Source organism: Tetrahymena thermophila (assembly GCF_000189635.1).
Source record: "Tetrahymena thermophila SB210 genomic scaffold scf_8254486, whole genome shotgun sequence".
NCBI lineage: Eukaryota > Ciliophora > Oligohymenophorea > Hymenostomatida > Tetrahymenidae > Tetrahymena > Tetrahymena thermophila.
Genome location: NW_002476261.1, coordinates 1 through 24,191, shown reverse-complemented (window position 1 = coordinate 24,191; position 24,191 = coordinate 1). Strand labels below are relative to the sequence as shown.

General features: G+C 21.1%; 7 protein-coding genes across 7 annotated transcripts; 4 read left to right on the top strand and 3 right to left on the bottom strand. All coding sequences in view use genetic code 6, as the record gives it.

The window, feature by feature from the left end:
• Positions 1 to 80: 80 nt before the first annotated feature.
• Positions 81 to 2,028, top strand: TTHERM_00556710 (hypothetical protein; the record flags this gene model as incomplete). Its single annotated transcript, XM_001022334.2, has 4 exons — positions 81 to 1,244; positions 1,397 to 1,452; positions 1,505 to 1,605; positions 1,724 to 2,028. 4 exons carry the CDS (start codon positions 81 to 83, stop codon positions 2,026 to 2,028), a joined length of 1,626 nt encoding a protein of 541 aa, XP_001022334.2.
• A 1,493-nt stretch (positions 2,029 to 3,521) lies between these two features.
• TTHERM_00556700 (hypothetical protein) lies at positions 3,522 to 5,009 on the bottom strand (the record flags this gene model as incomplete). Its single annotated transcript, XM_001022333.2, has 2 exons — positions 4,046 to 5,009; positions 3,522 to 3,928 (listed from the first exon to the last, which is right to left on the bottom strand). The coding sequence occupies exons 1-2, from the start codon at positions 4,956 to 4,958 to the stop codon at positions 3,522 to 3,524; spliced, it is 1,320 nt and encodes a 439-aa protein (XP_001022333.2). The 5' UTR covers positions 4,959 to 5,009.
• Positions 5,010 to 9,906: 4,897 nt separating this feature from the next.
• On the top strand, positions 9,907 to 10,221 carry TTHERM_000556675 (hypothetical protein; the record flags this gene model as incomplete). Its single annotated transcript, XM_012799259.1, has 1 exon — positions 9,907 to 10,221. One exon carries the CDS (start codon positions 9,907 to 9,909, stop codon positions 10,219 to 10,221), a length of 315 nt encoding a protein of 104 aa, XP_012654713.1.
• Positions 10,222 to 11,572: 1,351 nt separating this feature from the next.
• TTHERM_00556670 (platelet-activating factor acetylhydrolase plasma/intracellular protein) lies at positions 11,573 to 13,051 on the top strand (the record flags this gene model as incomplete). Its single annotated transcript, XM_001022330.3, has 1 exon — positions 11,573 to 13,051. One exon carries the CDS (start codon positions 11,573 to 11,575, stop codon positions 13,049 to 13,051), a length of 1,479 nt encoding a protein of 492 aa, XP_001022330.1.
• A 1,594-nt stretch (positions 13,052 to 14,645) lies between these two features.
• Positions 14,646 to 17,194, bottom strand: TTHERM_00556660 (transmembrane protein, putative; the record flags this gene model as incomplete). The annotated part of the gene is made up of 2 exons (XM_001022329.2): positions 14,646 to 14,661; positions 15,105 to 17,194. 2 exons carry the CDS (start codon positions 17,192 to 17,194, stop codon positions 14,646 to 14,648), a joined length of 2,106 nt encoding a protein of 701 aa, XP_001022329.2.
• A 2,368-nt stretch (positions 17,195 to 19,562) lies between these two features.
• Positions 19,563 to 21,846, top strand: TTHERM_00556650 (hypothetical protein; the record flags this gene model as incomplete). Its single annotated transcript, XM_001022328.2, has 2 exons — positions 19,563 to 21,152; positions 21,406 to 21,846. 2 exons carry the CDS (start codon positions 19,563 to 19,565, stop codon positions 21,844 to 21,846), a joined length of 2,031 nt encoding a protein of 676 aa, XP_001022328.2.
• A 1,006-nt stretch (positions 21,847 to 22,852) lies between these two features.
• TTHERM_000556649 (hypothetical protein) lies at positions 22,853 to 23,239 on the bottom strand (the record flags this gene model as incomplete). The annotated part of the gene is made up of 1 exon (XM_012799258.1): positions 22,853 to 23,239. One exon carries the CDS (start codon positions 23,237 to 23,239, stop codon positions 22,853 to 22,855), a length of 387 nt encoding a protein of 128 aa, XP_012654712.1.
• Positions 23,240 to 24,191: the final 952 nt, after the last annotated feature.

Here is a 24,191-nt window from a genome sequence, read left to right as displayed (position 1 = left end):
TTTATTTTTATTTTGAAAGAAAAAAATTAGATTGATAAAGACAGTTTAACTTAATGATTTTTTTTATAAAAATGTGCAAAATGTAATTGTTTATATTATAAAACTAAAATAATTAAAATAACAAATAAAATCAAAAACAGATCATGAAAGAAGATAACACTGAATTAGAAGATCCTTTATTTGAATAAGAATTTGATTATAAAAGTGAAAAAGATTATAATGAATCTAATACTGAACACTTTATAAATTTGTTCTATGTAAAAATGTTCAAAAATAATAAAAAAGAACCTCTTAAAGATGTTTAGAAAGTTAAGGAAAGTAAACTGAAAAAAAATATTTTCTTCTGGTATCAACTTTAAGAAAATGAAGAATTGAATTGTTTACTTGAAAATTTAAAATTTAATTTGTAAATATATTAATATGATTCTTAGTTTAAAGATGTAAAAATTATATACAAATAAACACGTTATAATGATAATCTGGATTTAAGATTTATTAATAAAAAAGATACTCCTAAAAGATTTCTATTTCATTTTGTAGAGCGAAAAGTAAATTTCAATAAAATCAATGAGGATAACAAGTACATTTTAAGTGAATCGTAAAATAAAGCAGAGGGAAAAAAATAAAATAATCTATTAGATGAGGAAATTCAAAAGAAAGAAAAAAATCTTAAAATGAATTAAAAATAAAATAAAAAATCTTATTTTTTTGTAAAAAAATTTGATTATAAAAGTCAAGGAGATTATATTAAATCTGATCCTATAAAATCTATAAATTCGTTCTATGAAAAAATGTTCAAGGGAAAAGAAAATTTAAGCTATGAATCTATTCCAAATGTTTAGAAACTTAATGAAATTGAACTTGAACTTGAAAAAAATACTTTCTTCTGGTATCAATTTTAAGAAAATGAAAAAGAATTGGAAAGTGTATTTGAGGAATTGAACTGTGGTGGCAAAAATTAACGTTCTGTTTAAAGCTAAAATTTTCAATACATTCAAATACCTTATAATGAAAATCTGGATTTAAGATTAATTAGATTAATTAAATAAAATGAAGTGACTAAAAGAGTACTTTGTCATTTTGTAGAGCCAAAATAAATTAATGAAAAATTATAAGAGGAATTTAAGTACTATTTTTGTGAATCGTAAATAGAAGAAGAAGAAGAAGAAGAAGAAGAAAAAGAAGAAGAAGAAGAGGAAGAAAAAAATAATAATCGATTGAATGAGGAAATTCAAATGAAAGAAGTAAATCAATCTTAAAATAATTAAAATATAAAATTAGATATCAGATTTTATATGCTTAACTTTCGTATTTATCTTAATCAAATTTTGATTTTCAATAAACAATAAATTTTAAATAAATATTAATAATTTAATAATTGGAAATTAAAAAAAAGATAATGGCAAATACGAAAAACAAAAAGGATCAAAACACTAAATCACCTCCTTAATAGTTAATTTTTTTTTTACTTAAAAAATAAATGAAAACTAAATTATTTTAAAAGTTTATATGAGGAATAAGATTTAGAAGATCAACACACTTCAGATTTAGGTGAAATCTAGAGTTCTGAATCTCTGTAAGATGAGGAGGATTTTAACAAGAAAGGTTAAATTAAAAAATAATTAATTATTTTAATATATATATATATTCTTAATTGCTAATTTTTAGTATTTATCTAATTTGATTTTTTATTTTTTAATTATAAATAAATTTTAATAACCAGGATAACCAACAAAAAAGATTAAAACTCAAGAAAATATGGATAAAGATGAATAGATCCCAGATACTAAACCTTCCTTGAATTGTGCAAATACGAGCGACAAAGAAATATTTAAAAAACTTTAATTTGACCATTTAGAAAGTTTCTAAAATTCATAAATTTAATATAAAAATTCTTACAAGCTATTCTTAAATGGGTAAGATACATATACTAATAAATCTATAGTATTGAATCGCATCTTAACACAACTTAATTCAAATGATGAATTATAGTTGGCCTTACTAGAAGCTATTAAACTAAATGAATGAATAAAGATATATATATAGTACGATTTATTTTTTTAAATATTTTTTGCAAAAGATCAATTGTTTTTTATATGTGAAAATAAATAATCATATATTTAATGAAAAAATTATCAATTTTAATATTTTCCTATGTGAATATTGTATTTAAATTTAGAATAAATTAATTTAGATTGTTAAATTATTGATTGATTATTTCTTTTCTTTCATGAATTGGCTATGATAAATATTTAATATTTATTTAATTTTTTCTTTTATTTAAGTAACAAACAAATTATAAGCCCATAAATTATTGTTTATTATTTTATAAATATTAATTTTTATTGATAAAGCTAAGGATCTTTTATCTATGTTAATTATTTTAATTAACTTATTGAATCATTGAATAAGTAAGTAACTAAAAGAAAAAGATAATTAAAACTAATTAAATTATTATTAATTATTATTATTATTTAATTTATTTATATTCTTCATCATTCATTAGTAGTAAACATTTTATATTAAGCTATCCAAATTTTAATATTTCATTTTTAAAAAGCATACAATAAAATAAATAAAAAATATTACTACATTAAATATTTCCAAAATTTAAAAGGTTTAATTCTCTCTATTTAAAATTTATTTAATATTAAAAAAGCAATTTTAAAAAATAGAATATTTAACTAAAGCTTCAAGGAGAATACTCGAAAACAAATAATTCATTTAGAAAAAATATATAATTAATTAATTAAACTGTAATTCATAAACATTGCTTATAAGAGAATAGAATCAGTCATTTAAATATAATTAAATATGTATTATATGCATACAAAAATAGATTTTACTTAAATAATAAATAATTTATAGAGTCCATAACATAATAATTTCTTCTAAAAATCAAAAAATAAACATTAAAGAGTAAACTATCTCAAATTGAAAATAGAATAACTAATAATATAGATATCAAAATGTTATTTTAATAGTTACTTTGAATGCTTCATTATGGATATTAAACATAACAGCTTTTTTAATAAGTTCTTACACTTTAGATACATTTTTTGAAAGCAGTTACTAAATTTCTCGTAGATGTTAATTACTAAGGATCTACAATATTAAATAAATAATTATTAATTTTAGCTAGAAATTTTTGCAATAAAATTAGCTAGACATATTGATTCACAAACCTTTTTCAATTTATTTTTATAGAGTAAGATACTCATTCATGCAATAAGAAAGTATGCCTTATAATATTTTACCAAATAGCAGTTCTAAAATTAAAAAATGAATCAAATTCATAGCACTTAGATACATACATATGTAAATATAGATAATATTAAAAAATGAAAATATATTCATATAAAAAAATCTATAAAAAAAACTTTTTTTATGTTAACTTAAATTTTAAAAATAAAATTCATTTTTAATATTTAAGCATTCATAAATAACTTTCCGATAAGAAATAGTTCCTCATGCTAATCATTTTTTATCTAAATATAAATCAATTATTAACTATTTAATTTTCATTTAGTTTTTAAACTTGGGTATTTCTTGCAAAGTTTTTCTTTTTCATATTCAAGCATTTCAGTTACATAATCTAATAATTAATATTTTTATTTATCTAGCAAATTTTAAAATTCTATATTATTATACTTACTTTTTTTATTATTATTAAAACTATTAAAATAATCTGCAAATTAATTCTAATATTTTTCTAGGAATTCGACATGTTATTTTATAAATTATACTAAATTTTAACCTTTATTTTCATATTAACCTTAGGATTAACTTTCTTTTTCATCAATAAGAATAGCTTACTTACATGTATTTTATTTTTACAAAATTTATAAATCATCTTCCTTATCATCTTAAATTTAAAAGATCTCTTTCTTGTTTATATCCTTTGCATATTCAGCTACTATTTATTTTTCTCATTTTTTTATAAAATATAAAAATTAATTAAGTATTTTCTTTTATTATTTGATAAAAATTAAAATTAAGAGCAAATATCTAAATTTATATTGAAAAATTTTAATTAGATATTTACAATTTTATTTATCAAATTTATTTTAGGGAGATTTAGTTTAAAAGTCAATCGATTTATGAATAATTTCATCATGTTATACTTCTTATTAAGTTTTGTCTTCTTCTTATTAAATTTTGTCTTCTTAATTTTAATATTATTACTCTTCTTCTTATTCCTCCTAGTATATTTCCTTTTCAGTCTCTTCCTCCTTTGATTCTTAATCCTCCTCATATTCCTCATCTTAATATACCTCCTCTTCTTAACTTTCATAATCAGATTAATCTTGAAATTTAGCTTTCTTTTTTTTTAAAAATCTTGGCCTTTTTATGTTTAAAGAATCTGAATGACTTTAATCTAAGTCTGAATCAGAACTTTAAATGTTTTTAATTTTTTTTTTTTTTTGCAAGGCAACAAAATGAAACAAAATTAACTTAGTGCCTTGTTTTTATTTGATACTAAATAAATCATTATATTTTATTATTCTAAGCGATAATTATTTAGATTTATCATATACTTTTTATTAATATTTGAAATTATCTAAAGATTTAGTGTTTTATTATGGAGTAGAACATTTCATCTAATAGAATAGGTTTCTGTAATCAATACTACAAGCTAATTCATCGCAACAAAACCAAAAACATACATTTAATTTTGCCTAACTTTCATCGAACTACGATAAATTTTTTAAGGCATCGTAATCTTCCTCATTATAATTATCAAAAAGATCTTTATAAAATGTGTTCAAGATTGTTTTATATTTTGTCATTTTTTCTAAATATTCTTTATTCTCCTCATCATAAATCTTAAGCTCTTTCTCACATTATGCTTTAGTTTTATTCTTAGAATCTAAATTGGGGTATTTTGGTTATAATGGTTCATTTTTATTTAATTCAACTTTAAAATATCTTTTTTTTCTTGTTGTGTTATTTTTCATATTTTTTGAGTTTTTCGATTTTTTTTTGATTTTTTTTGAAATTAAGAAAACTAATATTTTCTTAGGTAGTCTGTATATATGTATATAATCGATTCGCGATAAATTCAGTTAAAAAAAAGCTCGTCCCAATAAATAATAAAATAATATAGTATTCTATTTATAATTTTTATATCTAATTATTTAATTTAGAAGATAAATTGATAGACAAAATTAATATAAAATCTAGAATAGTAATTAATAAAATAATTTTTTTTCTAAATAAATCATTTTTTATATAATGAATACAAACAGTATTCAGAATCCTGAGAAAATTCAAATATCCTTGAAAATAAAATAAAATGTTATTTGCTCAAAAGTTTTACACATAAATAACATTTTAATTAGAAGTTTATAAAATGATGTTTATAAAGTAAATTGGAAACAAATCCTATTGTGAATTATTAATCTTTAAGAAGGAATTTTTCAAATAAAAAATAATTTAAACTATCTATTCAGCCATAAGGTCAAAATAACAATTTAAATGAAATCAAGTTAAAGTAAAAATTTCTGTTCAATAAATGTACACTTTTTTAAACGACTCCATTCATAAAAAAAAATTTAAAGCTTCGTCTTAAAGTACATTTATGAAATAAATATCATATTATTATATTAACTTAAAAAAAATATGTTATGAAACACTTACTGAAACATTAATTTTGAATTTAAATTATTTTAGTTTTTAATTTTTATAAAAAGGTTTTGACATTTTGTAAAAAAAAGAAATAAAAATACAATAATTATATATGATATAATAATATTCTTAAAAGAGAGAGAAATGAATTTAGATTTAAGAAATTTAATTAATAACAATGTTTTAATAAAGTTTTTAATTAAAATGAGAAATAATAATAAATATTCAATAAGTTTTAATAAAGTTTTTAATTAAAATGAGAAATAATAATAAATATTCAATAAGTTTTAATAAATTATTAAAATTAAAATAATTAATAATGAGATCAAATAATTAATAAATTTTAAATAATCAAATATTTTTTATTACATTTAAATTTAATAAATGATAAAAATAATACTAATTCAAGGTATAATATTTATGAAAGTATCATTAAATTTTGGAAATTTTGAATATCTTTATCAAATTATTAATCACTTTTGTTTCAAGTTAAATTCATTATTTTATCTAAGAATGCTTTTTTAATTTTTTATCAAATAGCAAAATTCACTTTTTCGCTTCTAGTTATGTAAAAATTAGAAATATATATTACCGTAATACTAACCTCGAACCTCGAAATAGTTATTTTTATCGAGTCAAGGTAAGAGGTTTTGTTTTTTGTTAAAGTTTTCCACTTTAAACACTTTTAATTGTACATAAAACACGATGCGATACATATATTATTTTTGAATAAATTATTTAACTAATTGTTTGTATTGATGATTATTAATTATTTAATAATTAATATAGATATTAATGAAAAACAATGATCATAATTTATTTTGTTGAAATCTAAAAAATTCAAAAAGATTTATATTAATAATCAATCATAAAAGTAACAATTAAAAACAAGGCGTTTTTCAAAAACATAAACTGTATAAATAAATATTTTAAGTTTTAAACAGTTTAAAACTGTAACTGAAAATGGGTAATCGCTAATATGATTCTGAAGACTTGACGAAGGAGAAGAGAGATTGGGTGGCTTTTTTTATAGGACTTTAGTAGGTTACAGAAATTTTAATAATATTTAACATAGCCTATTTAATTATTTTTCATGGATTAATAATTCTTCCAATAATAATGGGAACATTAATTGTTTTCAAAAAGTGGTGGATGATGGTATTTGATCATAGATTAACTGATTAATCAAGTGAATAAGACTTTTGCCTAACTTTAATTGGAATTACACCAGCAATGATAACAGAACATTTTGTTTTATTTAGAGAAATTGAATTCTTTATCCATCACATTTCTTGTATTCTATAAATCTACTATGTTATTATGTATAGCAATGATAAGCTGAACTTTTTGTTTACGATTTTGCTTGGATTTTTAGCTGACATCAGTCTCTTTAACTAAAAAAGATATTTTCAGTATAAGCGAGATTTAATAATATTAATATAGTCTACTGAAATAGCGATAGGATGCTTTTTAAACATAGCTTCAGTTATTTATTTTTTTAAAAGTTATTTAGTAGGATTAATATTTGTGCTCTTTATAATTATAGAAACATATTTTTTATATGATAAGTACGGTAGTAATTGTATAGATGAAATAGTAGTTTCTCAAATAGGTGGCTATCATTAAGTTAAGCTAAGAGATAAAAAAGTGAGCAGATTTTTCAACAACAAAGATATCTCTTATAAAAGAATATTCCCTTTTATTTCAGTTTGCTAGATAGTAATGATACTTATAATTGATTTCTTTATTTATGATTAATAGTAGCTGAAAAGTCTGAGATAAACTATTTATTTCTGCTTTTTATTATATATTCCAAGCATTATTTAAATTGTTAAAAATTGGATTAAATTCATTAAGTATGGTACTCATATAAAAGAGATTTTAATCCTTCCTCAAGATGTGTAAAACATTAATTAGTAGGAAGTAGTTAATAAATACACAACTTTCTAAAAACATTAAACAAATATCACTTACTTTATTTAAGAGTGTTAATACGATTTTATTGAATAAATTTTCAATAAAATATTTACAGACAATAGAAGGATATTCTAAATAGAGGTAAAAAATCTTTAAAACACAAATAAATTTGATAAAAAATAAAATAAACAACATTATGAGATAGAAGTATCATTTATGGAATTTTAGTTCTTTGAAACGATTTGTAAATCTATGATTGAAGCTAAAATATTCACATAAGTTAATACGATTAAGTTTACAAACTAAGGAGGAGAAATATTAGGAAAACAATTTATTTAAACCTATTTGAAAGTATTTTACCAATTTTCAAACTGTAAAATCACATTTATTGACAAAGATAAATTCTATCATTTTTTTGAAAATGAAAAGATTTATCAATCTTTATTAAATTAGCTTATTGTTTTTAATAGAATAATAAAACAAAAACTCTTAAATAATCCTTGTCAAGTTTTATATGATATTTATGAATTTTGATCAATTCTAAAATATTTATTTATTTAATTCAATTCTCAAAAATTGTTTTTATCTTTTAAATATTAATTAATTTATTTTTGAGTAAAAATAATTTATATTTTAAATATTAAATTCTTTATCTAATTTTATTTGAAAATTTTGAAAGAAATATTTTATAAAATCTAATTATTAATCATTAAATTTAGAATTTGATTTAATAATTTTAATTGCTTAAGTTAAAAAATATAAATATATTAAATATACAATTAAATAGATTTTGTTATTTTTAAGCTTTTAAGAATTTTAGTTTTTTTGTCAAATCTTACTTATTAAAATTTTATATTTTTTTACAATATTTTCATCAATAAAATTCCAAAAAATTTTAGGTTTTAACTGATATATTTTAATCTTAGAAGTTAATAAAATTAATTAAAATTTTGTTTAATGCAAATTTGTTTACTTTATAAATGAAAAGGTAAACAACAAAGAAAATTTGAAAATTGATTAGCAAGTTTATGAATAAAATGGAAAATAAGTTGCAAACACAATAATTACTGTAGTAAATTATCTTTTAAAAATAGATATTTAGATAGAAAAAAATTTAATTTTTGAAGTAATTAATGATATTATTTTTTAAAAATTATGTTTTTTGTTTAGGTTTTACATTTTAAACATTTTTAATTGTATTAACAAACAACACAATAAATACATTATTTTTTAATAAATTATTTAACTAATTTATTATATTTATGATGATTAATTATTTAAAAATTAATCTAGAATTTAATGATAAACCATCATCATAATTTATTTTGTTGAAATCTAAAAAATTCAAAAATATTTATATTATTAATCAATCATAAAAGTAACAATTAAAAACAAGGCGTTTTTCAAAAACAAACACTGTAAAAATAAATATTTTAAATTTTATACACTTTAAAACTGTATTTCAAATGGGGAATCGCTAATATGTTTCTGAAGACTTGACGAAGGAGAAGAGAGATTGGGTGGCTTTTTTTATAGGACTTTAGTAGGTTACAGAAATTTTAATTATATTTAACTTAGCCTATTTAATTATTTTTCATGGATTAATAATTCTTCCAATAATAATGGGAACATTAATTGTTTTCAAAAAGTGGTGGATGATAGCTTTTGATCATAGATTAACTGATTAATCAAGTGAATAAGACTTTTGTCTAACTTTAATTGGAATTACACCAGCAACGATAACAGAAGGTTTTGTTGTATTTAGAGAAATTGAATTCTTTATCCATCATATTTCTTGTATTCTATAAATCTACTATGTTATTATGTATAGCAATGATAAGCTGAACTTTTTGTTTACGATTTTGATTGGATTTTTAGCTGACATCAGTCTCTTTAATTAAAAAAGATATTTTCAATATAAGCGAGATTTAATAATATTAATATAGTCTACTGAAATAGCAATAGGATGCTTTTTAAACATAACTTCAGTTATTTATTTTTTTAAAAGTTATTTAGTAGGATTAATATTTGTGCTCTTTATAATTATAGAAACATATTTTTTATGTGATAAGTTCGGTTGTAATTATATAGATGAAATAATAGTTTCTCAAATAGGTGGTTATCATTTAGTTAAGATTAGAGATAAAAAAGTAAGCAGATTTTTCAACAACAAAGATATCTCTTATAAAAGAATATTCCCTTTTATTTCAGTTTGCTAGATAGTAATGATACTTATTATTGATTTATATATTTATGATTAATAGTAGCTGAAAAGTCTGAGATAAACTATTTATTTCTGCTTTTTATTATATATTCCAAGCATTATTTAAATTGTTAAAAATTGGATTAAATTCATTAAGTATGGTACTCATATAAAAGATATTTTAATCCTTCCTCAAGATGTGTAAAACATTAATTAGTAGGAAGTAGTTGATAAATACACAACTTTCTAAAAACATCAAACAAATATCACTTACTTTATTTAAGAGTGTTAATACGATTTTATAGAGTAAATTTTCAATAAAATATTTACAGACAATAGAAGGATATTCTAAGTAGAGGTAAAAAATCTTTAAAGAACAAACAGATTTGGTATAAAATAAAATAAGCAAAAGTTTGAGATAGATGTATAATTTATGGAATTTTAGTTCTTTGAAACGATTTGTAAATCTATGATTGAAGCTAAAATATTCACATAAGTTAATATGATAAAGTTTACAAACTAAGGAGGAGAAATATTAGGAAAACAATTTATTTAAACCTATTTGAAAGTATTTTACCAATTTTCAAACTGTAAAATCACATTTATTGACAAAGATTAATTCTATCATTTTTTTGAAAATGAAAAGATTTATCAATCTTCATTAAATTAGCTTATTGCATTTAATAGAATAATAAAACAAAAACTCTTAAATAATCCTTGTCAAGTTTTATATGATATTTATGAGTTTTGATCAATCCTAAAATATTCATTTATTTATTTTAAATATCAAAAAATTTTTTTATCTTTTAAATATTAATTAATTTTCTTTAAAACAAAAATAATTTTGTTAATAATTTATATTTTAAAAACTAAATTCTTTATCTAAATTTATTTAAAAATTTTGCAAGAAATATTTTAAAAAATCTAACTATTATTAATCTTTAAATTTAGAAATGGATTTAATAATTTTAATTTTTTAAGTAAAATAAAAAAAATATTCAATTAAATTAATTTAAGGTTATTTATTTTTAAGCTTTTAAGAATTTTGTTTTTTTGTCAAATCTTACTTACTAATTAGCAAAAAGAATAGTATTTTTGAAAATATATTTTAGAACATCATACAGAAAATGTTAATATCATCTAAAAAACTAATTTTGAGCTTAATTTATAAAATATTGCAGTAAAAATTGATGTATAAAATTTAAATAGATTGTAACCAATTTTAAAGTTAATTTGAACATTTTACTTAATATAAGATAAAAAAATTATTTAAATAATTAGAATTACTTTAATAAATTCATAATTTTAAAAATTTATTGAAATAATTTTGATAATTCTCTATTATATTTTATATTTTTAAGGAGTCTTTTGGTCATAAATAACTATTTGCCTATCTATGGCTTCCATTAACTCAAATATTGCAAAAAGTTATATAATAGCAATAGATGCTTGAATTTTTATAATTGCTTACATTTTATTTAATTTTTATTTTGAGGATATACATTTTATTGCATAAATAACAGTCAGAATTGGTCCACACAATTTTTAAAGTCCTTAATAAAATCCTAATATTAATTAATTTAGATAATAAAAAGAATTCAATTTATGGATATAATATTTGTGTTACTTAATAAATAGATATCGCATCAGATTTGTGAATTCATTTAATTTTTGATGAATAATTCTTCTAAAAGAAAAAAGAATAAATAAATAAATAAAAAAAGAAAGAAAATAGATACGGATATTTTACAAATTAATTTAATTAAAATTCATAATTAATATTTTTAAATTAATATAAAAATTTTATTTTCTCCCTAAAAAATAATGAAAGATAAAGAATTAAGAGGATTTGAATTCATCTTGATTGCCAATTAGATGCTAAGCATCTTTAAGTTGTCAGAACCTAAGGTTATAAATGATATCCCATGGTTGAAGTTTTTGGATGACTACTAATTTTTATCAATTTGGGCTTTTCTTATTTGTTTTATTGGGTATTATAAAATAGATGGAATAAGAATCAATGTTATAACTGTTATTCTTGCTGAGATTTGTATAATTTTATAGGAGTATAACATTATTTCTTACGGTTATAGATCTTACAATATGATGGCAGGCCTTACCTTTGTTCTTTTGTCTATGATTGTCTATTATACTTTCCCTGTTTTGAGATTGTTATTAACAACTGGAACTTTTAAAAATATAGGATTTGTCTACAAAGAAATATCTGGCACAGAAGTTTCAGTATTTTATCCTACTGATGAAAAATATGCAAAGAAATATGATGTGAGTTATATGCCATACCCAGGCTACTTTGATACTCTTAATTTTATATTTAAAAGACAGTTAGGCATTAGAATAGCTCCTCCTAAATGGCTCATAAAAATATCTGGTTAGGTAATGGTTAAAAAAATGATGGGAGTAATTAATAATGCAAATCTGAAAATTTTAAGCTCGAAAATGCCTATTGTTATTTACTCTCATGGTTTGAGTTCAAACAGAAATTATTCAGCCAGTTTTTGCAAAGATCTAGCTTCAAAAGGATGCATAGTTATATCACTCTAGCATAAAGATGAAGATTATCTTGAAAAAATATCATTACCTCCAAAGGAATTAGATTTTGTTAACGCTATGCATTAAGCAATGATTCGTAGAAAAGAATAAGTCAAATAAGTATTAGATTTTGCCTTTGATAAGAATAAACTAGCAACATTATTCAAGAATTAAGAACAAATTACAGCTTTTAATTCCTTAAAATTAAATGATAAAGCTATTATTTGTGGACATTCGTATGGAGGCTAAACAGCAGTTTTATGTGGATTGGATGATGACAGAATTTTTGCTACTATTGCACTTGATCCTGTCATGAGCATTTTCGATTTACCTTCATTCAAGCCTTTAATAGAAAGGCAAGTTAATAAACCCTTTTTGGTTTTAACCTCTGATAACTTTAATAAGAATTTTGGATGGTATAAATAAAAGGAAGGCCTATCAAAGTGGCTCTCTCATAATACTAACTCTAAAAATCTACTTCTTGCTAGTAGAATGAAAAATACATATCATGTAGATTACATTGATGCAGCCCTATTTTAACCAAGAGAACTCTAGATCCTCAGAAAAGATGTCTACTCTCCAAATACAGTTTCTATGAATCTTATTATGATAAATAAACTAGCAGAATTCTTTATTTTTGAAGCACTTAAGAGTCCTGAAAATTTTGATAGCTAAAAAATCTTAGATAAATTTGATGATATGTGTAAAAATGCTATCAAAGAAACTAACCCTCTTGAAATTATATAAAATTGATTATACAATTCATATCTATCTATCTTCATTTTAAGTTTACTTAATTTTTTATTCAACAAGTATTTGTATCAATCAATAAATAAATCTTTTTATTAGTTAAATTATTATCAAATTTTATTTATTTAAAATCTTTCAATTTTAATTATAATTTTTTAATTAATCTTATTAAAATAATATTTAAATCAAAAGTTAATCAATTTTTATTTTTTAAACTTAATTTTGTAAAATAAAATTAATAATAGATCATTAAGGAAAGTTGTAAGTCAAAAATATTATATAAAATCTAATCTTCTATAATAGTTCATAGACCAAAAAAACAATATAGCAAGAGTCGTTTGGATGTCACTTATTATGAAATAGATTTTTTATTTATTTATTAAAAAATCTGATTATATATTTTATAATAGAATAAAAATTAATTAATAATTAAATTTATTATAATTTTAAAAATAAATTATATTTTTATATCAAAAATTTTTAATTTAGCTAAATTATTTGAAATATCACAAATCATGATATCATAATCTGTGATATTTTAAATGCAGGAACAGCTATAATTTAATTATTATGTAAATTTATTTAATTTATGTTAAAATAGTTTATTTTTTTGTTAAATAATTAAAGGATTTTAAGAATAAGTTGATCAAAATTAATTGATTTATTATCAGGGATATATTTAAATCAGTTATTCTTTTTCTTTAAATACATCAAATTTTATTTTTAGACTATTTAAAAATGCTCTTCGTGAGACGATTGAAATTAAATCTAAAATTTTAAAATAAATTTGAAGAATATAAATAGATAATTAATACTACAAATCATACCTGTATTTAATTAATATAAATCAAAATTTGTCGTTTTTGATAAAAATCTATCTTCTCAAGATGAAATATTTATAATTTACTTTTTTTATTATTTTCTTTAAGAAATTTCAAATAGAAAACGCTTAAAATTAAATTTATAAAAATTAACACGAAATTTAGATTTTACAATTTGAATTAATTAGAATCAATTTTTTTTGAAAAAAGGATAAATCATTTTATATAATAAATAAAGAATTAAAGCAAAAGCTTAAGTATTAGTAATTAAGACTAAGAAGGAAAAGAACTCACTACTAATAAATTATTTTGAAGCAAAATTAATTAAGCAGCCAAAAATTATTAACAACCCACTCACTATTAAAATTTTTTCTGTTTTTTAATATGAACTATTCTCGTAAGGCTTAATTTTAACCATAAAATAAAAGTAAAGTAGCATTATACCAATAACTGGATAAGCAATTATGTTGTTTTATGGAATAATCAGATAAACAGAAAATAAAATAGCTATCCTAATTATAAGCCTAATGAATTCCCATTATAAATGATCAGATTTATATTCTTAACAAAAAAATATAATATTTGAATATGTTTTATTTAGAATTTTCTTATCCTTTTTCTTTTTTAGAAATATTAAAAGGGAAAGCAAAGATAAAGGGATACTTATATACAATATTATCAATGGAATGTAAATAAAATTTCTATAAGTAATACGCTATGCATTATTACATTCGACTTATAAATCACTGATAGCAACATTTCCATACAGGTTAAAATCATAGCAAAAGATACCTAAAATTAAATATTCTAAGGATTAAACACCGAAATAAAAAACGTTAAAGAAGAAAAGAATTAACATATATTTATAATCTAGTAGGTCTATTAATTTGTATTACAACAAGGTTCTTTAGTATAAACTTTTAATTGCATAAAATATCCATTTAAATGACCTCAAAGCTAGCTTAGAAAAAATGAGTTAGAGAACTAATATAAAAGGTGTTAAAGAAAGAAGTATAATCTATAACTATGAAGGACTATAATATTCAGGGTATTATTGCATGAGATAACATTTGAAGTAACTAAAATAAGAACCAATAAATGGATTGTAAATATTTTCTTAAAATTTAAAGAAAATTGATAGAATTTAGTTATCCTTCTAATAAAAAGAACTAAAATAAAGTATGTTCAAGTAAAACACTAAAAGTTTGAAATAAATAAAAATCTCGTACTTTTACTTCTTCAACAATTCTGTTTTCTATGATATTTAATCTAAATCTATATAATTATTTTCTGATTACTATATTTTCTACTCATTAATGTGTTCAATAATCAAGTAAACAAACCATTAAAAGATCAAACTGATTATGAATTATAAAGCAAAAAATGCCTTGTTAAATTAATCGTTGCCACACTAGTAACAGTTAAATGAGTTGTTTCTTGTGTAGTTAAATTCACATTCAAGACATTCTGGGCCTATATAAGATGGTGCACAGCTTTGGTTTCCAAAAAATTCACCGCCTTAGCAGTTTTAAGGAGAATAAGAGCACTTTTGTATGAGATCAGTATCAACTGTATAGTCCTTATATCTAATATACCCTGGATTCAAAAATGATTTATAGGCATAACAATCTTTGATTTTTTAAGTATCCTAACATTATAAGCATTCATTTTAAATCATACTACTACTAATACCTCTCTTTGTTACAGTGTTTTAACTGCAGAAAATACATAAATCATCTTTAAATATTTAGCCTTCCAAGCATTAATTGCTTTGTAAGAATATAATCTCCAAAAATTATTTAAATTCCTTAATAATAGGTGTGAACTATTACTAAAAGAAAGGAGTCTTAAGCATAAAATAAAACATTTTATCTTTGCTTCTAAAATTTAATAAATCTAAGTAATTATAGCCCTACCCATTAAAAAAACTAGTTAAAGATAGTTTTTCAATTTCTGTGAAGTTTGAAGGTATTTATATTGGCACACCATCTATGTAAAGCTATAATCCAAAATAGTAGGTTTGCATAGGTTAAGCTTATTCTATAATAGCTTGTTTTTTTGGATTGGAAAGATCTTATTATATTTAATAAGGAATATTAGTATCTCTAATATTTTCATCTTAAAATTCTTAGTTATATTGCAATATTTTGATAACTTAATAAGAATTTACTGCGTTGCAGTAATCACTTCCAAAAATACTAGCACTATTATTGAAATATGAAATACCATTTATATTTTGCATCAAGTCAGGTCCAATAATACCTCCTCCAATTAGAGAAGAGCATCCATTAATTTCTACTTGATAAAAATTGTAATCAATTTAAATTTTATCATAAATTTAGACATTTATAGCTCCTCCAAATAAATCAGAATGGCATTTGATAAATTAAGATTCTTTTATTGCTAATTTTTGTACAATTACAAGATCGAGTGCTCCACCATTTATTTTAGATGATAAATTTTCAAAATAGCTATTTTAAATCTCTAGAAAAGATAAGTTAAGATTACCAAAACCACCTGAGCTTAGATTTCTTATATTTTTAGCTATAACTTTATTAAAATAAGCTTTAGATTCGCTACCGTAGACCGAAAAAACAGCACCATAATTACTATTAATTAAAAAATCGGGATGTCTTTCTATATTTAAGACTTCAATATAAAATTAGTTTATCATTAATTCAGCTTCACTATCTTCAACGATAGAGAAAAGAGCTTTTTAATTTAAATTAATATCATTCTGATTTGATTCTATTAGAATATTTATTTGATTAAGAGTGATGCTTTGTAAATCTTCTGAAGATAAAATACCTCCATGTAAATAGTTATAATCACCATTTAGATTTATATTAATGTTTTCTATTCTAGCATGACCTTAAAACGATTCATCAAAAATAGCATTTTAAAAGTATAATAGATTTTGATCTCCTTTGATTTGTGTTTTATTTACATTCAAATTTTCTAACAAAACTGTATTTATAAATTAAAAATCTAACAATATACCTTCCCATATATTCTCTGTTTATTCTTTTTCTTGGTAACTATAATTCATTTAATCGTTTGGCTAATCAAAAATACCCAAAAAAATATTTTAAACTTTAATATCGTTAACTTTTAAGAACATAAAAAGCTAAAAGTTTTAAACATTAACCTTTGTAATAAAAATGTTTTAAATTTGAATTTTATCACATCCACCAAACTCCACTATCGATCTCACCTATTTAGATTGTAATAATTAAGAGATTTAAGTATTAGCCATAATAAAATTCTAAAATTTGACATCTTAAACTTGATTTATACTTAAAATTGTTTAGAATGTATCTTTCATGCTTAAATTAAAATTTAGTATTTCTAATGATTCAGAATTTATATAAAAGATACTATAGAATAACAACTAAGAATTCAATATTTAATTTTGGTTTGATCTAATATTGACGTACACATCATTTAATTAAACATTTCCTAGAATTTTTTAAGCTGTGAGAAATAAAATAGCTGGCTTAAAGCTCTAGGTTTAACACATCTAATTACTATAATCTAATGTGATTTTTACTTGGCTAAGCTTAATATTTTTAATACTTTAAATATCCATTATTCTTATTTGATAAGAAAACTAGCTGTCTTATTTGATATAAGTATTTATATTATTAAACTCAGCAATTGCATCATTTTTTTTATCTATTATACTTATAAAATCTAAATATAAATTTGAATACATATTTTTGTCAGAAAAGTATTCTATTTTTCCTTAATTTATAGTTATACTAGAATCTTTTATTAATATTAGATTGCTCTAAAAATCATATTAAGAAATCTATTGTATTAAGAATTAATCAACAACAACTTACAAACAATTATTGATTTCTAACAGCTAGGTAGAGCCAGGTTCAAAATTGCTTAATAAGTATTAATTATTGACAAAAGAAAGGCGTTAAAAGTGTATAAACTTAAAGTCTTTAAAGATAACTTATTAGATATTATAACCCATATTCACATCTTTTACTTCTAAGTTGAGTGAAATTTTTTCTTAATTATTCTATGCTTTTATGATTATTTTACCTTTAATACAACTAAAATTAATACTTTAAGTAGTAAACAAAGTAGTTATGGAAATATCGCAATCTTAGCATTAAAGTAAACCTAAAAATAAGAATAAAAATATTAAAATTCTATATTGTTTTTGGAATGGCCTCATTTTTTATTTTAGTTTGTAAATTTATTTTTATATTTAAAACTTTTAAATTTATCCTATGAATTATTCTTTCATAAAAGATTTTTTAAAGTATTTACTTAAATAATTCTTTGACTTTTAAAAATTTTCAAAATTAAAGTAAGAAAAGCACTTTAAGTGATTTCTTTTTTCTTTATAAAAAAATAATTAGAAAATTTCTTATCACTCTTTATACAAATTTCTAATATTAAAAATTAGATCAAAATTAAAGTTTTTAGAACATTTTCTCTTCATTAATTTTTTATTTTTAGCTAAAAAATAAGAAATTTAAACAAATGTTTCTATTTAATAATAATGCAATTATTTGTAAATTAAACTTAATGTTAGGAAGTTCTATATATATTGATGGTAAAAGTGATTTTATACATGCATACTATATTATTTCTATGAAGAAATATAATTAAGTTAGATAAGTAATGGCAAGTAATCAAAATAAAATAAATACACTCATTATATCTGTTAAATAAATTTAATGTAAAAGATTTATTTATCTAATTTAAAGAAAAGAAAATAATTAATTAATTAGAAACTTTCTGATTAAAAACTATAAATTTATTGATTAAAATCGGAGTTCAATTAGATAGTATCATTAACTTTTATAAGCAAATAAGATTTTCTATGCAATACATTACACATTACAGACTTTTAAAAATACTTTAAACTCCATATAATAAAAATAAATCAGTTTAATTTGTGCTAGCAGATAAATAATTATTTTAAGAAATCATAAATATTTAAATATAACACGGAGTGCTTAAAAATATAAAATTAAGAAACTTTATTGAGTGATTTTTCATTTAAACTTTATTTTTTAATCTTTAAAAAAATACCAAATTTGAAGAGAATTAAAATTTAAAGTTAAGAGAAAAATATAAATCAGTAAAAAGGAAAAAAGTAAATTAAGAAAATAATATAAATGAATAAGTTGTTTATTAAATAATTTTTAATCATCATTATTATTCATTTAACAAAAATAAATTGTTAAGAAGCAGAACCTATAATATGTGATTAATACTTAGAAGATATTCTTCTGCAAAAAAAAATTTAATTCTATTGTGATATAGAGTAAAATTAAATAGTGATTGAAGGAAATTAAGAGCAAAATATTAATTTAGATTTAGAAATAAAAAATCATTCTACAAAAACACAAATTGTTATTTTAAATTTTAATGAAGTTACCATTAAAAAAATATTTTTTGATCAATTTACTTTTAGAAGTAGCAGTAAATATAAATTTCTTTAAATCTATTATAACTTAAAAGTATTAATTTAAGAAATAGAAATATATTTAGAGAGTGAAGATAATATCGAATTAATTTAAATATACTAAAATGAAAATATAATAATTAACTCAATCAAAATATTTACTTTAAAAGGATTTTTATCTTAAAATCCTAATAGCACTTCTAAATCAGTTATTTCTATTGACAATTTAAAAAGTTGCTTAATATAAAATTACTTTTTCATGTATAGTTAAGAAAATGAATTAAAAAATGCTATTACTTTTATAGGATTAAAAATTTTTACTTAATGTACTATAAGCAATGTCTAAATAAAAATTAGTTTTGGATAATTCTAAACGAAGAAGCTAATATTTGAAGAAATATAACCTATTAGATATAGATCTAACACAAACGAATAACTTTAGTAAAAAATTGGCTAAATATATTTAGAGTTAAGTTCTTTTCCTAACTTGTAGCCATATTTAAGAGAAATGAAATTATTTGAATTATAAAACTTAAATTTAAGTATTGAAAATTTAGAAATTTAAAGTAAAAATTTATAGGCTTAAGTCATCTATTTAGGTCAAAATTGCAATATAAATATCCAAAATTTACATTTGAAAGATAGTCTAATTGAGGAAAATCTAGTTTATAATAACTACTTACAACCTTATATAATGACTTATATTAATAGTGATAATAACTTCAAAATAGACAATTTAATTGTATAAAATTGTAACTTTAGATAGCAATACGTACTTATTTATAGCTATTCAAATGATGAAAAATAAATTTAGATAATAATTGATAATTTCGTTATCAAAGATAGTTATATTGTGAATAGTTTGATATATATTGATAATGAATATATTTCAAATTAGTTTGCAAAAATTAATTTGAAATCAGAAAATATTGACTATGAAGGAATCAACTCATTAATATTTATCAAAAATAATGTTTTAATTTTAACTCTTTAATTAGAGATAAATAATAAAATAAAAACTTAAAATGGCCTAATTTAACTTAGCAATTAGTAATAACTAGATTTGCTGAACAGCTACATTTTAATAAATGAATAATCTGAAATATCTTTAGGATTAGGAGGAATTTTATAAATTTTTGATGTTACCAATTTAAAAATTACTGACTTAAATGTGATATCATAGAGTTAAAGAGTTATTTAAGGTTAATTTGGGGGTATCTTTTAGATGAATGGAATATATGAGTTAAATTTAGACTCAGTTTAAGCAAGAAGCGTAAAATTTGAAGGTTAAGGAGGATTTGCATATATTTAAGCTAATAAAATTTATATCAAAAATTCTAATTTCAAAGATTTCTATTCAAAAGGCTCAGGTGGAACAATGTTTATTATTTACTTTTAACTTGATATGAAAAATGTTATTATAGCTAACTCTTAGTCAGAATTACTAGGCGGAGCTATCTATTTTTAAAATTATGAAATTTAAACTATCTTTAATTTTTAGAATGTTAAAATTTTAAATTCAGAAGCTTTTATTGGTGGCGGCTTTATTATTAATACATATGCTCAAGAACTAATAGGAGTCTCATTTGAAAATAATAAATCAGTTAAATATGATAATAACATCTTTTTCCCAATATCATTTATCAATATAATAGGTTTTGGAGAGTTTAACCCATAATTAGGTGATGGGTTTTAGCATATACCAAAAGAATTCAGTTAACAAAATTTTTATAATTAGTAATAAATTAATCTTAAAGATGTAAATATCAACTAAATTTATTATTTTGAATTGGAATTCGTGTTTACAGATGGCACAATTCTAAGATATGAAGACTTACAAACTAAAAATGTAAATTTAAATAAAAGATTATAAATCTAAAATAACTTTAATCAGAATATTTGTAGCTATATTTAGTTCATTTAAGATAAGCAGCTAGATTTTATTTTTTTAAATTTCAAATATTAAAATCAAAGAGATAACAGTTTCAAATTAATTAATGATTTACCCTTTAACTACACTAATAATTTTTATTTCCTATTTTCAGTTGAATCATATTTTTCTTAATCCGAATAATATAAATTCATTCTTTATGGAAATTTAGTTTAGCTATTCCTCTAAAAGTAGCAAGAAAGTTAAAATGGATAAATAAAAATTCAAAATAACCAGATCAAGTACTTTAAATACTGTAACAATTTATAAGTCAGTTTAAATAAAGATTAAACTAGATGCACAAAATGTCCTCCACAATAATTTGAAGCTTGCTATGCTAACATAACAAAACTTAAACGAGGATACTATTTACCCAATAATTCATTAAATTTTAGTAAAAATAACTAAGATTATTAAATTCAAGCAATAAGATGTTCTTTCCTTCCTTAGAACTGCAATGGTGGAACAAAATTTGATGACAGTTAATGCTATTAATCTCATTTAGGTCCTCTTTGTCTTGAGTGTGACAGGAAAAAAATTAGGTCTAATACTTTGTACACAAGAAGTAACTCTTTCTCATGCTAGGAATGTTAAAATTTTACATAAAATTTGATTTTAACAATTATTTCTATATTTTCAGGTATATTATTAGTAGCGATTTTAGATTTACTGCTATTTCTTTGTTTCAAATCTATTTAAAAAAACAAAGACTTGAAAGACAGAATAAGTGCTGGAGTTCATTTAAAGTACATGCTTTTCTTATTGCTAATAATAAAAATTTGTACTTTTTTTTCATCTCCTTCTTCAGTTAGTTACTTTTTTTCATTTACTTTATATGTGTGGGCTCCTGTCTCAAATGGCATCTTTAACTTCTTTGAGTGCCTTTTAATCTAATTAAATTTAGATTTCTTTAGTGTTCCATATTTGATAATGATAATTTAATCTGTGATCCCTATATTTTTTATCTTAGTTTACATCTCAATCAAATGGATAATAACTAAAATATTCTAAATATTTTCAAAATAGAAAAAAAACAAAAAAGAAAATTAATTGGATTAAGCAAAATTTTTGTTGAGCTAAGAATAAGCTAATGAGAGCAATAATAATGAAATAAAGGGAGAGCTTACTGTTAATTAGTTAAATTAGGAAGTGGTGAGAAATTCTATTAATGCTTAAACCTTTTTGCATAGCACATTAGAATAAAACGATGAATCTATATTGCATTAATAAAAAATTAATATAAATATAGATGCTGATATTGAAGATATTTAAAAAGAAAACAGTCCACTTGATAATTTTGCTGAAAAAGATTAAAAATAAATATAGAAATAATCTATTTTTTAACAATACATATGTGATTCGAGCTTCACGTTATAATTGGTAATTTATTCTATTTATAGCTTTAATCTATAAATTGTTTAAGCACTTATTGATGGCTTAGTTTGCGCTGAATTTGAAAACATGGGAAGTTTTTCGAAATTAGATTTGACTATTAAATGTGATGATCCTGAAAGAATAAAAATTGTTTACTATATTGTCATACCTTTACTGATAATTTATGTCCCATTATTGTTTGGCTTTTTGTTGATATAGCTTAATAAAAATAAATTAAATCTTTCTCAGAGATAAATAATAAATAAATTTGGTTGTTTATATAATGAGTATGATTAATCGTACTACTATTGGGAATTTGTGAGATAATTAGTCAAACTATTGCTGATTGTTAATACTTCATTAATTTTTCCTAATAATAACTCAATAGGTTTTTTGGCTATTATCATTCTATCAGTTTACTTGATTTTGCTGCTTTACTTTAAACCTTTTAAGTTTAAAGAACATACAAATAGAGAAGCTTTATTATGTCTATCTGGAATAATTATTTTACTATGCTATTCCTTTAAAATAATCTCTGAAGAAAATAATTATTTTAGTGATTAATCATATATTACTGCAATAGTGCTATTTTTAGGTATTCTTTTAGTTACTCTTGTCCTAATTTCCTTCATATTTATTATCTTAAAATATTTAATAATAAAAAAATTATATAATAAATGCAAAAAAAGAAGGCAATATTCCAAAAACCAAATACACTAATAAGAATAAAAATAAAAGAAGCAGTTATGATAATTTGATATATAAATTTATTGTTTTAAACTATTTTGTCAATATATTTGTTTTATTTTTTGATATTTAATATTTTTAAAAAGATTCAAATTACTTTTTTTAAAATTTTTAATTCATTTTTAAAAATAAATAACTTTTCCTAGCTCTATAAATTTCATAAATTGATACTAATTTTTTTATCCATTAAAGTATGTAATGTAAATAAAATATAGTAATGAGAAGAGAAAAAATCTGTATTTTATAAAAAAATTTGAAGTGCTTTAATAAAAATAAAAGTTATTATTAAATAATATAAGTAAGTTTTTAAAGTGAATATTTGATATAAAATATTTTATAAAGTTATGTGTCTGTCAATTTAAATATATTACATATAAAGACTCATTATTTTATTAAATATTTATCTGTTTGTTTGATGAATTCTTTAAACAGGCAAATATAAATTTAAAAAATGCTAATTATTGATGCTTGTATTAATAAAATATATATTTTAAAATATGATTGAAACAAAATACTTTCATTTTTCAAATATTAAAAATAATTTTGGGGTTGGGGTTGGGGTTGGGGTTGGGGTTGGGGTTGGGGTTGGGGTTGGGGTTGGGGTTGGGGTTGGGGTTGGGGTTGGGGTTGGGGTTGGGGTTGGGGTTGGGGTTGGGGTTGGGGTTGGGGTTGGGGTTGGGGTTGGGGTTGGGGTTGGGGTTGGGGTTGGGGTTGGGGTTGGGGTTGGGGGTTGGGGTTGGGGTTGGGGTTGGGGTTGGGGTTGGGGTTGGGGTTGGGGTTGGGGTTGGGGTTGGGGTTGGGGTTGGGGTTGGGGTTGGGGTTGGGGTTGGGGTTGGG